This window comes from Episyrphus balteatus, chromosome 2, assembly GCF_945859705.1.
Source record: "Episyrphus balteatus chromosome 2, idEpiBalt1.1, whole genome shotgun sequence".
Taxonomy (NCBI): domain Eukaryota; kingdom Metazoa; phylum Arthropoda; class Insecta; order Diptera; family Syrphidae; genus Episyrphus; species Episyrphus balteatus.
Genome location: NC_079135.1, coordinates 86298177 through 86322822, shown reverse-complemented (window position 1 = coordinate 86322822; position 24646 = coordinate 86298177). Strand labels below are relative to the sequence as shown.

The 24646-nt window shown below is 29.2% G+C and overlaps 1 protein-coding gene across 1 annotated transcript in view; it reads right to left on the bottom strand.

Moving 5' to 3' along the window:
* Positions 1 to 5339: 5339 nt before the first annotated feature.
* Positions 5340 to 24646, bottom strand: part of LOC129912188 (uncharacterized) — a 90669-nt gene continuing 71362 nt past the window's right edge. Inside the window, exons 3-11 of the mRNA XM_055990333.1 lie at positions 16619 to 16831; positions 12165 to 12983; positions 11925 to 12104; positions 11541 to 11870; positions 11004 to 11484; positions 6022 to 6123; positions 5792 to 5959; positions 5665 to 5729; positions 5340 to 5600 (exon numbers count right to left, since the gene is read on the bottom strand). Coding sequence (XP_055846308.1) covers positions 5485 to 5600; positions 5665 to 5729; positions 5792 to 5959; positions 6022 to 6123; positions 11004 to 11484; positions 11541 to 11870; positions 11925 to 12104; positions 12165 to 12983; positions 16619 to 16831 — 2474 coding nt within the window. The 3' untranslated portion in view covers positions 5340 to 5484. The remainder of the gene's footprint in view (positions 5601 to 5664; positions 5730 to 5791; positions 5960 to 6021; positions 6124 to 11003; positions 11485 to 11540; positions 11871 to 11924; positions 12105 to 12164; positions 12984 to 16618; positions 16832 to 24646) is intronic.

Below are 24646 nucleotides of genomic sequence, written 5' to 3'. Positions count from 1 at the left end.
TTTAAAAATCATGACAGGGAGAAGAAAACTCATTAAAACAATCTGACAGAACCTCAAACTTTTTGTATCCTTTTTGTCTGTATTTTCCTGAAGCCTTTTGTATATGATTTATGAAATTGCAAACAAAATTAGGTATTATCTCTCGTGTATTTCCGTTTTACTTCCAAACACAATTTTATGTATGCACATAGACAGAGATATTTATCAGGTACAGGTATAAGATTCTACAAAAAATTGTCTTTTTTTTTCTCATTTTTTATTATTTTTGTCTCCCCTTGCAAAATGAATACAAAACCAAAAAAAAAAAAAAAAATTGTTTAATGGTTATACTCATTTTAAGTAGCTATTTACAGTTATTTGTTTTCATTCATACACACTCTGAGCACCAGATAAAAGCTCTCTCGATTGTTCACAGACATCTGAAGAACCTTTTGACTTTTATATTATAACCTTCATAAAGTTCATTGAAGCGTACTATAAGATATGAACAAACAATTTCCTTGCAAACAGGTACGTATTTTTAATATGATTGAATGGAATTGTCTACATATTTTACATTATAACACGTCTACAAAGAATATTTACCTCCAAGTTTTGTCCTGGCGAAGAAGATGGGATGCTCTAGAGACGAAGTGAAAATAACTGTTGCGTATTTGATTTTTTTGTTGTTGCTGTATTTTTGAACTCATTGGTGTCTAATGTTCTGAAATACACTCACGTTTCAAGTGGTAAATTCAAATGAACTTTTTTCCTTTTTTTCTTTCCCTTCAGACAAAATAGATAGGACCTCACATACAAAAATTGCTAACTTTATTATTATTTTAAAAGAAAGGTCCTTCAGGGTGTAAATACAAATACTAAAAAAAAAAAAACAAAGAAGCGACCATTCCTAATGGAAATTTTATTTTCGGTGTTTTTTTTTATTTTTTGCTTTTTAAATAATTTAAATCGTTTATCGTGATTTATAGCTTCAAGAAATTGCGTACAATTTCTATAGGTAGACGGTACCATCCAACACACACTCCTACGATGACAATAAATGGAATACAAGAACTTTCGAGGGATAATTTATGGGGATTTTTTTTATTTTTTTTTAGCAAGGAAACTGAAGAAGTTCACGTAAACTCTAATTAGGTTTCTCGGTAACAGATTCGAATAGGTTTGTAGGTGACAAGCTGAAGAAAAAATAAAATGGCTCGTAAAAGTGTGTTACTTTCAGTTGAATTCACTCTCTGGCGGATGTTTATATAAATCTTGATTTTGCACTCACTGAGAGACGTTTTTGATGGTGATAAGATTATCTATAATGTTAAGAAGTATACCCAGAGAAGAATGAGTAAAATTTGACTTGCTTACTTAAAGTATTATAAAATAATTTGCATACAAAGTATATTTTAAAAATAACTTTTTTTTAGGTAGGTATTTGTATTTTTTTTTGTTTAAAACTAAGTAGTAGTTTTAATTAAATATTTTATGTAGCTTTTTAAACGAAAAATGATTTAAATCCTTCTCCGAGTAACTAAAGCAAATTATTAGGGAACCCGGCCGAACAGCTCTGATTTTGACGATTTTTTTTTTTCAAACGTAGGTTATTAAAAATACTTTAAAGTCTATAGATTAAAAATTGCCGATGTTGCCGTATTGTTTTTTTAATCAAAATTAATTTTTTTTTGAACAAAACCATTTTTTTTTGCTTAAATTTCATAAAACAAATGATAGTAAAAGATTCACTAGGTAATTTAAGGAAAAAAAATCTAAGGGAGTAAGGGACAATCTTCCATCGCTTAAGCGATAAATGCAATTTTCTCACAATCTGACTTCAAACACAAAAATAAATATTTTGAAAACAACGGCAACACCTACAATATTTTAAAATACATTTTAAAAAATGAATTATACTAGGGTTTGTGGGCTATAGGTCTTTTCTTGAATAAAGTTCTTACTTCAATCAGTCGACGTTTCGGGTATGGATATACCCTTCTTCAGGACTAATATTAAAAACTTTTAACCTCAAAATTTTAATCCTTTGGTTCGGACAAATTTAGCAACAAATGTTACACAGTTTTCATACAAAAGTGTTTTATACATTCCAAATCTTTCGAATAGGATGTTAAATGCCCCTATAAGGAATAAAGATAGCGTTCGTTTAGCTTTTAAATCAGTAAATACATTAAGAACTTCTTTGTTTTCAAATTTAAAAGGTGAATTCCCCAAAAACGAAAAATCAGACATTGTATATAAAATAAAATGCTTAGGTGATGGAACAAACCACTGTCCTTCAGTTTATGTAGGTACTTCAATGCAGAAACTTAAGAATAGAATTGCCGGACATAGATCAGATATACATAGTGGACATTCTCAAAAAACAGCTTTAGCTTTGCATTGTATAGATGAAGGACATAGGCCAGATTTTAATAACGTAGACATTTTACAAACAGAGAAACACTATAGTAAAAGAATGTTGCTAGAAATGTTACATATTTTAGATACAGATAATACTGTTAATAGGAGATCAGATTGTGAGGGACTTAGCAATATTTATAGTCAGTTTGTCCAAAGAAATATGTTAGATTAGATTTTATCAACATTTTTAACTTGAATTTTTAGATAGGATTTGTTTTTGTTTTCTTATCAAATTTTTGAATTTCTTATCAAATAGAAATTTTTAATTTGATTGTTTTGAAATTTCAATAATGTGAAACGTCTTTTTCAAGATATTCTATTATTGAATTTTAAAATATCATTGATACAAAAAGCTAAACAGTTTTTGACAAACCACTTTTGCTAAACCTTAAGAGGTTAAAAAGTTTTTAATATTAGTCCTGAAGAAGGGTATATCCATACCCGAAACGTCGACTGATTGAAGTAAGAACTTTATTCAAGAAAAGACCTATAGCCCACAAACCCTAGTATAATTCATTTTACTAAAAAGGTCACGTAAGAAGGAATATTCATTTTAAAAAAGCCAGACGCTTATTCTTATCTTTTAAATTTAAATCCACCAAATCTTATTAAGAGTTTTTGAAACAAAAAATGGTCCTCAAACTCAGAATTAAAAAAAAAAAATGTTATTAAAAAAATTTAAAATGACTTTTTTCCAAACTTTATCTCATAAAATATGAATTTAATTTTAAAAAAATTTGAGCCATAAATATTATCGGTTGAATTCCCAAGCAGAAAAGGAAAAATTACTTCAATTTCAATGGGTTTTTTTGATAAAAACTGAATTTTTGCATTGAAATATTTGATTTTCTCAAAGACTTTGGCAAATAAGAACTTTAAACTTTCAACAATAAGGGCTATTGAATGAATAAAAAATAACTTTATATATAAATTTTGAACTTTAAAGAAAAAAATAGCTTAAATTTGTTTTCAAAATTTCTATTAAAAAAAGTTCTTCAAAAATGATATACTTTTTAATTTTTTTCATAAACTGTAATACATATTGACATTTCCTTTTATAATTTCGAATCATAATAAATGTGGAGAGAAAAATTTGAAAATTTAATGCATTTTATATTACGAAAACATTTTAAAAAGGACATGTTCAATTTTTTTCAATAATTTTGTTTTTTTTTTTTTCAAAAATCTGAGTTTAATTAACATTTTTTCAAATACCCTTTCTTCAATTTACTTAATTTTAATTTTACAACTATGAATAAGCTTCTAGTTTTTTTAAAATGTATATTTTAATATTGTAGGTGTTGCCCTTGTGTTCAAATACTTTTGTTTGTGTTTGAGTTAAATTTTTTGAGAAAATTGCATTTATCGCCTAAACGATGGAAGATTGTCCTTCACTGATATATAGTTGTTTTCCTTTCATTGCCTAAACAATCTTTTGGCATTAGTAAAATTATGCAATTTAAGCAAAATTTTTGAATACAAAAATAAATTTAAAAAATCAAAACGGCAACAGCGGCAATTTTTAATCGACGACGTTTGAAAAAAAGATCATCAAAATCAGAGCTCTTCACCCGTTTTTATATAGCTTCTTAAACGAAAAATGATTTAAAACATTTTTGACGAATCGTTACGACGATATTTTTTTTTTTTTCAAAGCATCTGCCTATATTTTTTTTTAAGTTTTTAATGTCACTCAAAATATTTTGATGAAAAGTTTGTGCATTGTCTTTAACTTCTAACATACGTTCGGGACACATTCGGGACACGTTTTCTATGCAAGTTCCCAAAGACATCTTGAGTCCTAAATCCTTACTTACGGCCATATCACTAGTTTAAAAAATACATCTGGACTGGATATAAAATTGTCAAATGTCAAAAATAAAAAAAAAAAAAACCGTAAAATAATTTGAAATCGTCAGCTTATCAGACAAATTTACGATACGAAATGTCCATAGAAATGTCATTCAGAAAAAGAATAAATAAAGGTGGTCCAATATGGCTTCCTCCTGGCACTCCGAACTCCATAGGATACATCAATTATTTCCTTGCATAAACTTTTCGTAAAGATGACAAACTGATTAATCCAATTCAGAATAAAATCAGGAAAACCGTGATCTGGTAAAGTATTCTAAATACTTACTTATTCTAAATACTTTGAATGGACATTTACAATTTAAATAAAAAAAGCCGGTATGATATTTTTTGTTATTAAATAATTATTTTTTATTTCTAATCATTTAAAGAAAATAATTATTTACATTTTAATTTTCTAATATATACTCGTATATTTTATTCCTTAATCTATAGCCAACAAATTTTGTATAATTTTTATTTATTTATTTTTTTGTTTTGTTTTTGTAATAATAATTTAAAACACGTTATTAATCTTAATAAATTCATATTTTAAAAAATTATATATAAAAAAAAATTTAATGTTGCCATTAATGGCACATATATATTATAAAACCGTGTTAATCCACTAACTTTTTCTCTTATTATTGAAAAAAATTAAATAAATTTTAAATTTTGTTTAACAATTTTTTGTTTTTTTTTTTACATTTTTTTTTCTAAGTTGACTTTATTTTAAATTCCACCAAAAGTTTTTTTTGGTAGGCCTATGATTACGTCGACCCATTTTAAGTTTAACAATATCTTAAAGATACAGATAATATTCTTAAAATAGGCCAAGATATTCATAGGTTACGGACTCATTTTCTATAATAACCAACACAACACAAACAACAGTGCCAAATGTTTTTTTTTTTGTGAACAGTAAAATTATTTTTTGTTTTTTAAATTTTTGTTAAAAAATAAATAAAATTTTTTGTTTTTTTTTTTTTTTTATAAATTATAATAATTATAAAAAATATAAATGTTTATTATAAATATTGAAAAATGAATAAATATTATTAATTGTGATCAATGAATTTTTTTGATTTTCTGTTTTTTTGTTTTTGTTGTTGTTTAATTTTCTACATGAAATTAATTAAATTTAAGACTAAAAATATTGGTTTTTTTTATTTATTGCATTTTTATGATTTTATGTTCTTGTTCTACATTAATGGTAATGACCATGGTTGGTCAATAATGTCCGCCACTGTGTCGATGGTCTCGTCTTGCATTGGCCGATTGTTCACGGTATTCGCCACCTCGACTGCTGCTCTTATGATGGTGATGATGGTGGCGTTTCTTTTCACCTTTATTGAAAAAGAAAAAGTAATTTTTTTTTATTTTTATTAAAAATTAAAATAAAAAAACTACCTTTTATGCAGACATCAGAAACAACCAGCTCTGAATTATCCCTCAAGCCGTAGTCTCGTCCAACCCTTTGTTATGAAGAATCAAAGTTATTTTTGTAAGGACTTTTGTTAAAGCTTTTTTATATTACCTGTCTAAATTCTCACGAGACCTTTGAATATTTTCTCGCATATTATCCCGTGATCGGCCTTGACTAGGCGGTTCGTGGTTCTCCTGCAAAGTCTTTTTCCTTAAAGCATTATGTGAACTATTTTTCGATGCAGACTCGTGTAGGTTTTCCCACGCTTGACGATAATATCTAAAATTAGAAAATTAAAGTTTTAAAAGGAATTTCAAGACTTTTTTGAGGCAATATCCCACCTATTTAATCCATTTCTTGAGCCTGAAGTGGAGCTGTCAAATGAAGCTACAGTATTACAATCTGGCGAAGCCCTATGACGATAGTGGTGAGTTGTACGGTTTCTGAAAAGATATAGATAATGTGATTTATCTTCAATGTTTTGTTTATGCGAGGGAAGAAGTTTTTCAGGAAATAAAAATAATTCTAAAAATATCTAAAATAAATCCCAAGAAAAAAAAAATCATAGAACAAAAATATTTGTGGTGCAAGTTAAGAGTGTGGAGGTGGGTGGTAGAACAAAACGTGATATTTTCATCGGTGCATCTATAAAAGTTTTGTGTGAGTGAGTGTGTGTCTCGTGTCAGATGCATCAGGCAGCAAAATAATTTGTTTATTTTTGTTTTGTTTTTTTTTTGTTTTATTATTTTAATCTTACATTTTATTTGAATGGCACGTTTTGAGTGTATGGCAACTAATGGTGGAATCAACCTCACTTCATAAGGGCGGAGGATTGCTAAAATATCCCGCTCGGTTACTATATGCAGCCCGTCCAAATGTACTAAAATCACGTTTACCGAGCTTTTGATCGTGGAATGGCAACGCAAGGACATTGTACAGAAGCGTCGGTGTATTTCTATCATATATGGCCGAACTAAGGTAGCCCGTTCTGACGCGAGAATTTTGTATTTCAAGACGCTGACATTTGCGATGATGCGAGCCATTAGGTGAGCTAGATTCGATATAATATACACAGGCATTAGATGGTGATTTTTTTTTTTTTGTACATTTTTTTAATCAAATAGAAAAACATAAATATTAATCACTTAACACAAGACAAACAAAAAAAAGAACAGAGATTGGTTAAAGAAAAATATTTAAATTAGTTTATGCATTCAAATAAATTGTTTTGTTGGTTTTATTTTGAAACATGACATACAAATTGCATCCAAAGCATGCGAACATAAATAATAAAAAAAAACTAACATTTAGATTGGTTTAATATTTTCATTGAGAATATATCACCTTTATGCATATTGTTTCAGTAGAAAATGTGGCATTAATAGTGGATTTGAATAATTCACTTTTTTGTTCAAAGCTACACTGTACAAAATGAAAAGGATCAACAAGAAAATCTGAGTTTTCTTAGGATTTTTCGATCTTTTTTAAAAATAGCCTTATTCAAGTGCAAAAAACAGTGGTTTGTAGATCAATATTTTTAGATTTAAAGACGAAAAATATTTTGAATCTCGAAATACATCAAAATTCCGGTAGCTATTTTTTTTTTTTCCAAATTTTTGTTTGGTTTTATTGGCCTAGAAACAAAATCTAACATTACTATTATTTTGACTGGATAACATGTTTAGTCAGCTCCAATTTTTTGAATGCATTATAGGTAGGTATATGTAATTTTAAATTGTCCTCAAATTACATCCAATTGGGAAACAAGGCAGAAAACAATCACTTGGATAATAGTTAATTAATAAAAACGAATTACTCAACAAATATTTTTTAAATTTTTTGAGAAAATTATCTTTTTAATAAATTCAATTCTGATTTAAATCAATACAAAACTACTTCTTTGCAAGAAAATTCAGGAATTAAAAATATCGGTTCTATAGAAAGTATCGTCGATAGTAGTTTTCAAAAACAATTTTTTTTTTATCAAAAGGAACGTAAAAAAAATATAATTTTTGAATTTTTGTATCGAAATCGTAAAAGCTATTTTGAAGGAAATTGAATTTTAGTACAGCAAAATAGTACATAAAGTCAACTAATAAAAATAAATTGTTACACTCATGAATCTTGACAAAAAGTTTGCTCTTGGGATTATAAGCAAATTTTTACAAAACAAGTGTACTTACTGAAATTTGGTAATAGTGACGTTACATTTGACAAAGGAACCAAAAACTAAGGCACTCTATAAAATAATTTTGGGTACGAGGAGATAAATTATTCGTGTAGTATACATCTGAAAACTATTGCATAAACGTTCCATTTGTCATAAAAGTCGAAAAGGGACAAAATGTGCAATTATTAATACTTTTTATCTTAAAAAAATACCCATTTTCTACCAAATGTAAAAACTGAAAAATAATAAATTGCACGTCTTGGTTTTTTGTCCTGTAACACAAGGCTATAAAATACTCACTTAGCATTTAAAAATTTAGTATTTCGTTGAAAAAAAAATTAAGATAGAGATAAAAGAGGGTATTTTTTTATTTTATTTTTGGCTTGTAACTTTTTAAATATTCAGAGTATCGGAAAAGAGTTCGTAACATAAAAGACGCGATTTTTAACTGTCTGTGTTTTTTTGTGTAACCAACTTTTAGAAATCGAGATATTTAATAAAATAAAATTAAATATGGCGGCGAAAAGGTGAATTTCACAAGTGCGAAAATTCAGGGGTTTGGTTTTCTCTATCGAATGAGCAAAAAACATTTGGGGGCGGTACAAACTGCTGGGTCACCCATATATGAACATAATAAATGCACTGTACTAACAAACGAGTCAGCCATTAACAAAACGCATATATGGACACCTAAAATAGTTCAGTTTAAAAAAAAATAATAATTATTATAATGAAACTAAACCATTTTCCGGCTTAGCGGTTTAAAATTTGACTCAGTAAAGCATAATCTTATCTCCTTAAATCTCGTCATTAGCCTTAAGAGTTAATGTTTCAAAGAGAAGGAAAGGTATACTGTGGTAGATTGTTAATCAAATATTAATATTTAATTCCAAAGTCCAATTAAATACCACACAAAAGGATACGACCAACCTACAAAATGTTTTACTCCTTGTTTAACTTTAAGGCTATGTATATTTCAGTTTAGATCCCACCAACTTTGTGAGCAGATTAGAAAAAGAAAATTAAATGATTTTCGAGGTATTAAATAAGTTATAAGCCGATGAGAGTTATTATATACTCTTTTTAGGGCTTACTTAAGTTAAGTTCTTTTTCATTTTTCTTGAATTTTTAAGTCAAAGTAACATACAGAATAAAAATACACTTATTAATTTCATTTCATAACATCATAACGCTTTATCAGGCATTAAATATTCATTTGGAAAACAGTTTTTTTAAGGCGATAAATTTTTTTCTGCTGTGTTAGTTGTACTTTTGACGTGAAAACGTCTTATAAATCGATGAACCATGGCAGCCATAACAAAAAAGTGAAGCCATTTTCTAACGTTCAACTCTCGCGGCAAAAAATTCGATTAAAAATAAACTATTAGAGATACAAAAATTTTCTATAGCTTATTTGAAAGATAATAACCAAAAGCTTAATCCACATAAAGGATTTTTTAAAATTCCGTCATTTAATAGGGTAAACAGGGGTAAAACGGAAAGATGAAATTTGGACTAAAATCTAAACGCGAAGATGTAGAGAGTGGATTTTTTTAGCTATAGATAGATGAGGCTAATATAAGAATAACTGCATTTAAGAAAAAATTCTTAAAAATTTTGAAACTTAGCTACAACGTTTTGTTTGAACGTTGTACACGTGTTGGGGCTATGACAAAATGATGATTTTGGGTAGGGAAAATTTTTTTTGACAATTCTAAAGGTGCCAGGTGAAAGAAGAGGGAAAAACAAAGTAGGCGTCTGATACAGATTTTTTTCCAACACTATGCGTTTCGAAATATGAATTTTTGAAAAACACCTTGTTTTTTAGGGGTATTTTTGGGTAGTTTTTGATTTTTAGCTTTTTTTGGAAAGTTCAAAAAATCTTAAACTTATAGCACATGCAGGTTTTGGTTTATTGGAATCTTTTAGTGAGTTTTGACTGAATAACGGAAGAAACAAGTTTTTAAAAAACACGTTTTTTGACCGTTTTTAACCGAATTTCATCGACTAAATGTGTGCTAAGTTTCAATCATTTGCGTAAACAATATTTTGAGATAACGGTAAAATAGAATTTTAGAATTCAACAGGTTATAACTTTTAACCAAGAGCAGATAGAAATTTTATTAAACTTTTATGAGCATCCTGATACAATTACCTTTTATTTGGTATATAACACATAACGGTAGACTAACTACAAGCTACACAATGTTAAATCAAGAAACTTGCGAAAAACCTCAAAACACCAGTGGAGATCTGTAGTTGCCCCCTGAACAGCCACCAGTGTGGCGTAATCTCAGTCTGGAATTTCGACATGGTTGACTTTAAAAAAACTCTTACTCCTCTTGTAGGCATTTCAGGAATATGATTGAAGAGTCATATGAAAGGTGAAAGAATTAGCTTTCTCATGGTATATATTTTTTATAGGTTGTCAAACAAAAAAATTGATTCCATAGCCTGAGAACATAAAAATAAATGTTTTTTTTGCTTTTTTTAATGAAATTTGATCGAGTTCAAAAAATTCTAGCTTTGTAGTTGTCTCATACACCTGATCGATATACATATTTTGAGCTTTCAGATGGTATACAATTTATTAATAAGTTGTTAGTGAAAAAAATGGAATTAATGACGTGAGAAGATAAAAATTCATATTTTTTTTTGCTTTTTTTGATGAAAATGATTGTTTTCAATAAATTATTTTTATACTTTTTGCGCATTGTAAACATTTGAAAGTTGTTTTATTCTTAAAAAGAAATACTTGGCTTTTAAATTGCATAATTTTTTTGTAAGCTTTTAAAATAAAAAATTGATATAATGAAAAAATAAAAAAGGTATTTTTTTTAGCTTTTTCTGTAAATTATGATTGTTTGAAAAAATTTTAGCTTCAATTTAATCATTTTAAACGATGACGTTATCACGTAAAATCATCATCCGTAAACCGGCTTTACAGACAACCTCTTTTTTATCATGCTTGCATTTTGATCATAATTGAATTAAAAAAAAGTGAAGCAATTGTAAATCACAAATTATTCTAGCCCCCCAAAACGTGCCGAATCTTTTATTAGAACATGCTACCCGCCTTAAATCTGAATTTAACACATTTCAAAAGCTCTTATCAAATAGTACATGCAGTTTTTTTTTAGTATTTGAACTTACCTCCTCACGAGTATGATAATTGTTGTTATCACTGCTGCTAGGAATACAAATCCACCGAATGCACCCAAAGCAACAATAGCACCAAGATTAAGTTTAGCTTCTTTTCCTTCTTTACGTTCGGAATTTTCCACAGAGAATGGAACGTTAACATTTGGCGATTGATTCTGTTGAATATTGACGCTATCTGATATTTCATTGTCCTGTGGATGGGCATTGAGGATAATATTCTGAGTGTTTCGCGGGGTTGTTGTTTCATATAGCGGTGGTAATGGACGGACTTTTGTAGGTATTGTAGGTCCAGCTGTGCTAAATGGTGGCAATGCTGTGGAAGTTGTTGTCGTTGTTGAAGGCTTTGGTGCAGCAGATGATGATGGTATTCTATTCTTGGAGACAACAACTGGACGTAGAATTCTTTTTGGTGGGAATTCTTCTCGTACTGTTCCGGGTACAACAAATGTTACATCTTCATCGTCAGTGTCATCTAGAAGAGAAGATACGATAAGAATTTGAGAGTACAGAAAATTCAAGTAAACTTACGTTCACCATTAATTTCGACAATTGGTGTTGAGCTAATAGAAAGTGTGGTAGATATTGTGGGTCTTGTTGGTCTTCGGGAAGCAGTGGTAGTCTTCGGTCTGAAGGTAGTAGTTGACGAAGTCACAGGAATTGTACTTGAAGTTTCGATCTTCATGCAACGAGGCAATGCACTGCTCCATTGTCCAGTTGCCAAGCAAGTTATAAATCTAGGACCTTCTAGACGATATCCAGGTGGACAGGATATTTCAGCCTTTGATCCGAAGAATGTTCCATTTGGTGCCGAAATGATTGTGTTGTAGTAATTACCAGGAAGTGTGTCACACTCAACAACTGAAATGATTTATTGAAGAATAGATATTTTTAAAAAGGTTCGAAAAGACTTACTTTCACATCGAGGTGGAGGTCCATTCCAGCGTTCATCAAAGTCGCAGGTTAACAAAGCTCTACCAAGCATTTCATAACCTTCTTGACATTCATATTTGACCAAACTTAGATATCCAACTGTGCCATTTATCAGATCGTATGAACCATGTGGAATGGATGCTGGAAGTCCACATTCGATATCTACAAAACAAAAACAAAGCAATTAGCGGAACAGAACCAGAAAAAGTCTGTCCTGCTTACATTTACAAACGGGTGGAAATTCATTGTAGAAGCCAGTTTCCAGACAGGTCCTTGTAGCTGGACCAACCAATAAATGATTGCTGTCACATGTGTACTCGACTTGTGCATCGACTTCAAATCCATTTGGAGTGACCATTGTTGAGTTTGGTGGTTGTTCTGGACGACCACAAGTTTTTGGTTGATGTTGACAGATAAAGTTAAGTAGAGTATTGCAATTGGTATCACTCCATAGCCATCCCTTTGAACCATCAAATCGAGCACAATCTTCATCGCCACCAGGATGATTCCAGAATGATACAGTAACTTCTTCGCCATCAGTCCATTTCCACATATTTCGGTCCTCTGAATCACGAATAGCACCCATCCAATATTGTGAACTGACATCGCTTCGGTGTCTACGCCAAAGTTCCCAACTTATGAAGCCTTGTAATGCTGGATTACTCTCACTTATCAAAGTTCCACCTCTTGATCGACAGAAGGATAAGGCATCGAGGAAATTCAATGGTTGACGATTGTAGAAAATGTAACATTTTCCATTGTATGATGCCAAAGCACCTGGTGGTTGATCGCGGAATGTTGGACAACGTTCGATGGGAAGTGCTTGATCTGTGTAGACGAAGGCTTCACAAATTGACAACTGATTGGGTGTGCTATTTTCTAAATGTACTGATACAAATGCACCGGGCATTGGTGGATTGCATGGTAGAAATAGGGGTTGACCTTCTTCAAGTGGTCCGGTGAAACGGTTGCAGATGGGATTTGTGCCCAAATCAGGACGATTGTTACCAACGCGCACAACAATAGTAGCCGGTTTGTTATCTGAAATAAAAAACAAAGTACAAAAATTGATTCAAAAGCAAAGACAAAGCTTAATAAATGTAATACAAAATATTTTTTTTTACGATTTTTTAAATTATTTTTCGTAATTTTTCAAGTGAAGATTGGTTTTTAAGATTTAAATTTTCTTTTATTTTAACAATTAAACTCTTCGTTTAGATGGACACAAAATTGTAAGAATCCACGTGTCCTAATCGAAACATATTGGATTTAAGAGCTACTACTACACTGAGGGAAAAAACGCAAAGTAAAATTTAAAATGTTCAACGTTGATTTAATGTTTAAAAAATTAACATGAAACTTCTTCAAAATAAAATTGAAACAACGTAACATTTTTTTTATTTTTGTCGGACTTCAGCTTTTGTTGCATTTTATTACTCAAAGTTTCAACAGTGAGATAGCAAGCAAAGCATTCGCCTAGTAACCCAAGAGTTGTAGGTTCGATCCCCAGCGGATGCCCATTTTTTCTTTTTTTTTCAATAAAGTGATGCTTTTTTTTTAAGTTGAAACAACTTTAATTTAAAGATGTTTTATAATGGTAAACCACTTTAAACTAACGATGTTCTACTTTGATTTTAAAATTTTCGTCTTCAACGCAAAATCATTCCGAAAAATAGTTGAATCAACGTGGTTTTCGTTAATTTTAAGTTGTTTTTTTCCCTCAGTGTATTCGCTCAAGCAACTTTATTATTTTGCTAAGTAGCTGATCGCTTAAGCAATTACTTTAAAATTTGTTTTTAATTATTCACTTTTAGGAAATGCTAGCAATAAAAAAGGAATTTCTTTAGATGCTCAGGCTTTATTTTTTTAGATTTAAAGGGGGAGTTTCAATTTTGGCCGGTAGCATTAGCCAACCAAGGCTTAGATATTGGCTCATATGCAAAAAGAATGAGCTTAAGCTCTATCTCACTTTTGAGTACATTTTCTAGAGATCTTTCTTAAGAAAATGAAAAAGATTTCAAGAAAATGTACTGAAAAGTGAGATTTGCATATGAGCCATTGTCATGGATGAACTATTTTAGTTAGATAGCTGCACAAGAAAGTTATGTCAGTTAAAAATCTCAAAATTTTGGCTGCCAAACAATGTAGATCCGATTTCCGATTTGGGCGAATAGAAATCAATTAACTCCTTACCAATAATATTGATAAATAAGACCATCCTAAAGAAGAAATATTTTTTTTAGAATCCTGAGTTAAATTAAATATATTCAATAAAAAAAATTCTACGATTGAGTCGGAATTACTAACATATTATTTAAAGCAATTTTATCTTAAGTTGGCTGATTAAAACGAAAAAGCTGAGCAGCAAACTTGATTAAATCGATGATCTCTACAACCCTAACTTGGATAAAGTTTAAATATATAATATAAATTTAAGGGTTCATTACGTCAGTCCTGTGAAACATGATGCAGCCGTTCCTCTGTAGCAACATGTTGTTTGCGTCGCCATATTGCTGAATTTCTTACCTTTAGGAAAAATTATTAACTAATTCATGTCAATGCTGAATAGCTTTTTTTATTTTTTGAATATTTGGTTTTATATTCTCTTGATTGTTACAGGAATACCACTAATAATACCAAAAATAATAAAATAAAAAACATTCTCCGAATCAACAAAGGTTAACCTTCTAGGGTTAAGAACTTAAATTTGCTACTTTCAGAACATGTAGCCATTGTAACCAATAAAAATCACTTTTTTATATAATTATCATTGCGTTTTATGCCTTCATACAAACTTTCCATTAAAAAAAAACTTCATTTTGAAAACAAAGTCTATTTTGCCTAAAATGAATAAAGAAACGAAAGAGCTGAGCAGCAATCTTGATTTAAAAAACATATTATGAGTTAATTCAGAACTTCAAACCTTACAACCTATTGTTTATACTATACAAAACTATGTAATTCAATTTAAACGCAGTTGGAAATTTACATGCCAGAGACTGTGGGAAATTTTCAAAAATTTAAGTTGAAAAATGTGGTAAAACTGTCACTTTACAACAATTTTTATATGTAGGTACACTAGAATGAACATTTATTATATTTGTAATGTCAAAACCCTGATTGATTGCACTTTTTGTCAAAAAAATTTAAATTATCTTTCTGAATTTAAAAACAAAAAAATATGTATAATGTGTTTGGTCTCTTTTTTATTACAAAGTCACAATGACAAGCCAAAATAACGTTGACAACGGAAATGGATTCGTGCTAAAAACAAAAAAAAAAAAAAAAAAAAAAATGCAAAGCAAACAGCTTTACTTTTTAATTATCATCTGTTATTAAAATTTTTGGTAACTTTTAAACTAATTAATCTGACCCAAACATTTCTATTTTTCTTTTGTTATTATCTTATTTAATTAAGTGCAATAGCAAAAACAGATTTATTTTTTTAATTTCAACTAATTTCTTGTTGATAAAATCTGAAGGTCTTAATTACGACAAGGTTGTATCGGTTTACTATCCCAAAACATGTTTATAATTTATCAACAAAATATATAAAATCCAACAAACCTACATTCAATCCATCATAATACAAAATTACATAAAATTTAACACCTTTTCTGTCCAATTTTGCAGAAAAAAAAATAACTAAAATTAAAGTTCACGTGACACCATCATGATCTATCATAAAATTTAACGACAACTTAGCAAGATGGTGTCTCCATTTTTACGGTTGCAATAAAAGAGGCGAATATTGTGATTTCCGTGTTACTTAATCGCTTTTGATTGTGCCACCAGCTCAAGCTTTAAAAAGAAACAAAAAAAAAAAAAAAACACACAATATTCCCTTTCTATTAGCCAGCCACATTAAACACATATTGTATCATTCTCATTTTTGCCTTTTCTCATATTATGAGGAAAAACTTCAATTAAATGCCACAATTTAATTACCAGAAAAAAAAAGACTCTGAATTCACCAAATGAGCACGAGAGGGATAAAAGGCAAAATATGTATGAAATCGAACTCCCCATCATCGAACTTAACCACACCAATACCACTACTTCCTAGGAAATCGATTGGAAAAAAGGAACATAAATCTATGCATGTCTGGCAGTTAATGGGATTTGGGTAAATAAATACACAAAAAAAAAAAAAGAAAAATTGAATAAATGTTTCATTCGAACGACATAGCCCCAAAGTGCGTAATCAAGTTGCACCGCCCCATCAGGTACCAACCAACATCACCATCAACAACAACATCATCAGCAACAAGCAACCCAACTCTGGGACTTTTTTTTTTAAACAAACAGAGCCATTTTTCTTTATATGACGATGCCATGGAGAACCAATTTTCCCCCGAGAGACCTTTGGGAGCGAATGGAAGGAAAAAATCTGCGAATAAGTTGTTGTCGTAGGACTGCTTTCACTTATGCCCAACACCACGAAAGTCATTGAATTATTATTCAATTGCCTGTTACTTTCACTTCGTATAGGCAGAGACTTTTCGCAGCACTGCCATGGGAGCTAGTTTATAAGCACCATGATCCCACTATGTACTTATTTATTATTTATTTTTAGTTTATAGTTCAGGTAAAATAATTTGAAAAAAAAAATTATATTTACTATTCCGTTTGGTCAATCTCAACTAAGATGTTCAATTTTTCTATAGAAAACTTACCACAACATGACTTTCCGAAATCTAGGCGAACAAGCTGCACCATGTACGGTTCAAGCAGGTTCACGTACCACCACGGGGAGCGCTCTGATTTTGTAAGCGAACACGTTTCCGCACTGAAAAATGCGGATGTAGAGCCATCGATTGCTTTTTGTGGTATGCCTGATCCTTCTGTTGATATTTGCATTGGAGCTTTCCCGGCAGCCACATTCAGAACTGAAAAGGAAAAAAAAATTGAGATGAAGATTAATGAATTATATCGAATGAGATTATAAGGTGATCAAATGTATATTTGATAGGAGGAAATATAAAACTAGTTTAAGGAGTTCACCTAATTCAAAGATAATTTATTGCCAGTTACAAGTTTGTTTTGCACGACATGAACAATTAATTAAACACTTTTGGTCCAAAACTCAGAAATTATAAATATTTAGGAAGTTGTACCTTAAATACTTAAATTCCAAAGTGATTTATTAAGAAGGAGATAAATTACTCAAAACTATTTTTATTTGTACTTTGAGATTTGAGTGACTTGTTGTTTCAAATAAGCTTAATTTTTTCAGATTTTTTAGTTGGTATTCTATTTCTATTTCAAATAATTCTTCTATGAAATAAAATGATTTTCTAACCTTTGGTTTGTGAATTCCAAGGTTGAAATGTTTAAAAAATCTTAAAACATATATTTAAAAATAAAGTAAAATAATTGTTTTTTATCTGTCATTTTGGTTGAATTCGGGAATTCCAAAAAAAATAATAGTTAAAAATGACATATAAACAACGATAAGCAGAAGTCGAAATCATTTCAGAAGTGGGAAAAAGGTTAATTCTTATTTTATCTTTACAACATTGCAGTTTTTAAAGTTTAATGTGCTTTTTACAATTTCAATGTAAAAACTTAAAAACACGATTTTTGGAGATTTTGTGAATCTCTATCTTCTTTAGCAGTAACTATACAGAGTTCTTAACCCTTGGCACAAAATGTTCGTTTTAAGTGGAATTTTTTTTTTTCGTATCATCAAAAAGATTTGGCATAAATCGATTTAAAAATTTGAGAAGGAGTAATGGGGAGAACGCCAGAACAATAAAGTGCAAAGAAAATTAATATTTTAATATTAATATTTTAATATTTAATATTTTTTTTTGATGTAGGTAGTTTAAATGTTTTTTTTTTTTTTTTATTTTCGAGAAAAAATGAAGGGGTTAATCTTCATTTTTTGCCCAAAAAAAACCATTTAAAGTTTCGAAATAAGTTTTGGTTTACAGATATGAGTTCACAGTGAACAGGCCTTTAAGTAACAAAATTACAAATTTATTTATTTCTGATCTTTGAAAAAATTTGAAGGTAGTTAGATACCCTTGCCGAAAAAAATGCATTTTGAAAAACTTTTTTCGTAAACGGCTCTAATGGTTTTGATTGAAAAAAAAAAATACATACATACATATACGAGTACTTAAATAAGAAAAAGGTCCTACTTTTAAAAAGAACAACAAATATTTTGGACCGTTATTAACGGTTTTCTTGATGCCTGACTTTCTCGTAAGATACCAAACCGATTTCAACAAATTTGTTTGTACAAAATCTTTTTGGTGGCCTAAAATTAAAATTAAGAACAATTTTCAAAAAAATAAGTTTTGGATTAAAAAAATATATATATATTTTTTTTTGGTTTTTTTAATTAAGTTTTTGAAAACAAATCAATAAATTATATTTTTCAATTCTGTTTTATTAGCTGACTAATATTTTTTTATTGACATACCAGACTTTGTTAAAAAAAAATTGAAAAAAAAATAAAAAAATAAATAAAAAATTTATTAAAATGTTTTGTTACACAAGAAGATATACAGCATATATTTTATATTTTTAGTCTTTTTATTTTTTATAGTCTTTTTTGAGTAAAAACTCAAGTAGTTTATTATAAAATTAAAATATTCTTTTATGACATTTTAAAATAAGCTTTAGTACTTTAAGCAACTTTTACAATAAGTGCGAATTTTTTGAAGTAATATCACGTTTTTTTTTTTTTTCTTTTTAAAATAACAATTCGGAAGTAAACTATAATTTCAAACATTTCCTACAGAAACACAAAACCCTTCCATAAATTATATTTAACATACACAAATGCTTATAATAATAATAATAGTAACCTAACCCATTTCCAAAATGCTGCTGTCACTACACTACATTGTATATAAAAGGTTAGAACATTCAGTTAGTTGTTTGTAGGTACTTAATTTAGCCTTCGGTAAGGAAATGTTTTCATCAACAGAAACAAGACACCACCCCTTTTTTCATACAATAAAATTATTCCTTAACGGCTTTTTGATTTCTTAACCTACCAGTGAATGTTGAGCATATCCTTTCAAATTTTCTAGTCAAACAGAAAATGTTTGTGTGTGTCTGTGTTCCTAAATAAAGGAAAAGTCGACACGAATAGAGGATTCTCTTTGATCCTATAAATGTTTGTCATGAGGTTAAAGGTCAATGTTGTTTGTTTATGAATGTTGTTGAACAACTATAGGCACTATTTGCAGAATGTGTCCTGTTGTTAGTAAAAGAAAATTTATTTATATAAAAAGATTTATTCATTTAGAATACAACTTAATAAAATTTTATATGGTCGAGTGAATTTACTATAGCTAAGCTAGTGATGTAAAAAAGTGTAAGAATAAGTTTGAACAAGGTAGTTAACACTTTGAACAAATTTACTGAAATTTACTTAAACACGAGGTTTTAAAGATGTTATAAAAATGGGGTATACAAAATAAAGGATTTTTAATCACTTATTTTTTGTTCAAGATGGCCGTTTCAAATAATATTCTAATAAAAATATTTATTTGAAATATCTACCAGATATCAAATGAAAATGAAAATAAAAATAAACGACATTTGCATACAATGCTTCAATAAATATGTTATGCTCTATAGCGAAGCAAAGTAATAAAAATAAATAGCAATTGACTCATCCTCAATTTTATTGAAGGAAAATACTCGATATGCAGGAAAATACTTAAGGTACATATCACAAAAGCAAAAATGTACAAAATAAGTCGTACGTATTTGCTTAAAATATTTTACCTTTTTATATACTTTTTTTTTTTTTTTTAGTGTCTGACTGTCCCCTGATATCGGAAAAGTGAAACTAAAGGAGGAGTTTAATACCTAATACAAATTTAGGAACTTATTTCTTTGAAATCACCTCCTAATTTAAGCCTTTTCTCCAGAATTGGTTAAATAAAAAATATCAATATATCTTGGGCTAGATTAATTTCAATCACCTGAACTTCAAAAATGAATGTCAAATTTAAGGGGGGAAAACCCTCTGGAATTTTTTATTTTTGCATTATAAGTTTTTTGCCTAAAAAAATGATTTATCAACCGAAGAAACTATTTTAGTGGTCTTAGCCTTAAATGAAGCTTAAAAAGTCTCCAGATAGTCCTGAAACCCAAGCGTTCCGAGCCTAGCACAGTAAAAAATAAAAACTTAAGACGAATTTTTCTTGAAACACGTTTTTTTCCGCGCCGCGCCGTGCAACGTAACTCAAAAACTAATGAAGCTATCGACTTGAAATAAAGTGCAAATTACTCGTTAACTCATTGGTCAATATAATTTTCATAAAAAATATTTTTTTTACAATTTGTTTATAAAAAAACATTGTGTTTTTTCGTTTTTTTGGTCTCTAATTTTTATTTTACACTTTTTTTTTGCTAAATTTAGGTTCATGCAGTGCGTATAAATATATTTTAATGGAAAAAAATTATTCTTTTAGGCATTGCACGGCGCAAACGCGAGGCATCAACTTTAAACGGCTGTAGAGCCGCCATTTTGTTTTTTTATTACTTCAAAAAAATTGTTTTAACACTTCATGATGTCAATAATATCATGTATTTTTCCAAATTTTAATTAATGCTTTCAATTTTCCAAAAAAAAATCTTGAAAAACTCGTCATCCAGAGGGATTTCCCCCCTTAAGTACATTTATCGGGTTCTCTCTTTTCTTTGTCAACCTTTGTTATCAAATATTGTATAATTTTTTACGAATCCTATACTTTCCCTCTAGTAGCTCTATTATGCCTTCAGGTGCATATATCTTGCTTATCAAAAGTAAAATTGACAATGATAAATGCAAATTTTGAGAAAATAAAACGCATGAGTTGGTTAGAATTCTCATGCTTTGTAGATACTTGTATTTGTATGTGCTCCAACTGTTCGTTTTTTTTTTCATAAACAATTCGCAAAATGAATTTGAACTTAAAATAAAATCGTTTTCCAACTATAATTAAGAATCCACTTTTGAAAACAAATATTTATTTAAAAGAATAGTTTTTGAAGTTGTAAAAATTTTGTACAAAAAAAAATTCAAGACGTTTTTTTATCCTAAAAATAGGGTTGCCAACCGTACTCTAAAAAAGAGTATTGTACTCTATTTCACGTATGTGTACTCTATAATCTATAATTCTGATAGAGTACGTCAAAATACTCTTTTTTTTACTTAAGGCTCAGTGTACCACCACATAAACATAAGCATCTTAACGTTTACAAATTGGTGGATAACTTTCATATTTCTAAAGATAGAATTGAATGAAAAAAAAAACGAGGCTTAAAATATTCGACCTTATAATTTCCAAATTTGAACAATTGTAATTTAGAGGGTACAAAACACTTTAATTTTTTTCGTTGTTTTAGTACGACCTATTTGTTTTGTGTTTAGTCAAACTTAAAATTTATTTTTTTTTACAAAAATTTTAATTTTTTTTTAATTCAAATTTTGTTCTCTATTTTACTTTGTTTTGTTTAAGACCTCAAAATATTAGATTTTTTCTTGTAAAATATCAAGGTATTTAAAATTGAGTTAACCTTCTTATACAGGGTGTCCCAAAAGTAATGGATCAAACGAAATATGCTGATAGGCCAACTTTAGGGCTCCCAGAATTTGGTAACTTGTTCATCCCTAATTCTTACGGTTTTCGATTTAATGCAGTTTTTGTGAAATTTCGATAAATCCCGACTTTGCAACAGTATTTTGCTTCCTCCGCTCATAATTGATTTTTGTTTTTTACAATTCTTTCACTAAAACATTACCTAATGATAAGATATAATTAATTAATCAAAATATTTTTTATTTCATTCGCCATTTTGCTGCAAATGAATTAACAGTTCCATGTTTTATGAAAACTCAATTTCTCACTTTTATTTCAGAGCAACACCCTGAAAAAAATTTGTATGGTGTGACCCTGGTTTATTATTTTGAAAACTTGCCGTGTTATTGCAGATTTCAAAAATGTATAAAAGTTTCCAAAGCTGAAATTAGAACGAAAGATATTACAATTTGAATGCAAAAAAACAGAGGTTTTCAGAGCAAAATAACAAACAAAAATCGAGGCTTTTATTCAAAAAGAAATAAACAAACAACAGTCGACAAAATTTGTTTATTTTTCTTTGTTATTTTTCTCTGAAAGACCCTGTTTTGTTGCTTTTAAATTGTTATATCTTAAGTTCTAACTTTAACTTTGGAAACTTTTATACATTTTTGAAAACTGCAATAACACGCCAATTTTTCAAAATAATAAACCAGGGTCACACCATACAAATTTTTTTCAGGGTGTTGCTCTGAAATAAAAGTGAGAAATTGAGTTTTCATAAAACATGGAACTGTTAATTCATTTGCAGCAAAATGGCGAATGAAATAAAAAATATTTTGATTAATTAATTATATCTTATTATTAGGTAATGTTTTAGTGAAAGAATTGTAAAAAACAAAAATCAATTATGAGCGGAGGAAGCAAAATACTGTTGCAAAGTCGGGATTTATCGAAATTTCACAAAAACTGCATTAAATCGAAAACCGTAAAGATTTGGGATGAACAAGTTACCAAATTCTGAGAGCCCTAAAGTTGGCCTATCAGCATATTTCGTTTGAACCATTACTTTTGGGACACCCTGTATATTTTTATTTCGATGAATTATATTGATAACTGCAAAAATTGTAAGCCATATTCTATCTGTTCTTGCCACTTTAGCATTCACTGAGAGAGTATTTTCGGTCTTGAATATGAAATGGCGAGAGGAGAGGAATAGGGCTTCGTTGAAATTGATCAAAAATGAGCTCTTAATGTATATGAATTTAGAATTTGAACGTTTAGTCATACACAATACACATATTTAAAAAAAAACACAAAAAATTGTTATGTACTGTAAGAAGCAAAAAAAATTCATTTTCAGGACTTGAAATAAATGGTACTCTTCTTTTTTCAAATGTACTCTTTTTTTCGTCTCTGAAATCAAATATACTCTATTCCTTCTTAAAAAAATTGGCAACCCTACATAAAAACTACTTTTCAAATTGATTTACATATTAATAAAAAGGTCTTGGTCCATTTTACCCGAAGCCAATGTTTTATAATTTAAATCTTCAATAACGTCTGGTTCCGGAAGAGACTTTAGTCAATTAAAGGCCTTCAACAAGGCCTTCAACAGAATCTATAATTTTTTTCGGAAATAGGTGCACGACGAAGTTCATTTTCAAACAAATTCAGTACTGCATTAAAGATTCTCAAAGGAATTCGGCCTATCCGTTTAGCAAGTACAGGTTTCATTGCTGTTAGCTCATTTAAAAAGTTAAGCCAGCGATGCTTTTCTAACAAAGAGTTAAACATTGCTGAGTATATCAAGGATATGATTCACAGGAGTAATTCAAAGAAGTTCAGAAACCCACAAGATCTCAAACTTTCTCCTAAAAAATTCTGAATGAATGTTTGACAGCGACAGATTTTTTTTAGTAAATGTTTCAGAAATTAAAATTCAGTTGATTTCAATTGGTGAACTTTCACGGGAAATTTTGTAACTCAACTCAAAGTAAAAAAAAAAAAATGAGTCAAACCAGTTTTCCAAAAGTCTTCAAATTTTGCAATATTAAAAAATAAAATGGATCGAAATTATAATAAAATTAATCTTTTTTACAAGCTCCAAGAAAACATTCAATTTTTGAAAGAAGGTTTTTAGATTTTTTTACAACAAAAAAAAATTGTCTTTGATTTTAAAATTAAGGAAAATTTGACTACCTGTATCTAGGAAGTATTTCAACCAATTTTAACAATTCTTTCGGTTTAACAAGCTTCCTGTATTCCCTAGCCCTAAATTAGTATTGGATTTGAAGTACAAGCGGAATATCAAAATCAAGCTATTTGAATGATTTTCGACAGTTTAATAACTGAATCAATAAATTGAGCACGGTTTATTTCCGTCTCTTGTTTAGGATAGTAAATATTTTGCATTGAAACTCAAACTTGCTTCCCGATGAGTTTATCAAATTATAAAAATTCATACCACGTTAAAAAAATTTAATAATGACTTTTTCAATGCACCCCTGCAATTTGAATGATTTAATTCCTGAATTTTTTAAAAGCTTTTGATGTGCATCTTTAATGCAGATCTGCAAACTGAAACCATTTGAATTCTTACTTCTGCATGAAAGTCGATGTAAGATTTACGCTTCGGTGATCAGAATTACAATCTCCAGCTACAAACAAAAATACCTTTAATAGTTGCTTAGGGAAGTTAATAACAAATAAAAATGTAATTTTATATTTTTAAACACGCAATTTCATTCCGGAAACAAAGATCATATTTGTTCCTGTAAAGTTGCATTTTTGATATAAATTAGTTCGAATTTTATTTCAAAAGGGTTTATCTACGACCATAAATCAAGTTTTAAACATCTACTTTCTATGAAAGGAAAAGTGCTTAATTGCAGTAAAGCCCTTCAGAGTAATTTGTACCTATATAAAAAACAAAATCACAAGGAATTTGTCATAACAGTGTTAAAAGAATATCTCCAATATCACGACTTGAATAAACGTTTCAATAGGAATGATTTTTTCACACGTGTGCGCCATACCAACCGAAAAAAAAATTGTGAATGCATTTTAACAATAGTTCGTTAATACCTACAAATTGTGACTATCACGATTCCGAAAGTGGGTAGATAGGTACTTCAAACCCATCTCATCTAAAAGAATGCAACTGGCAATCTG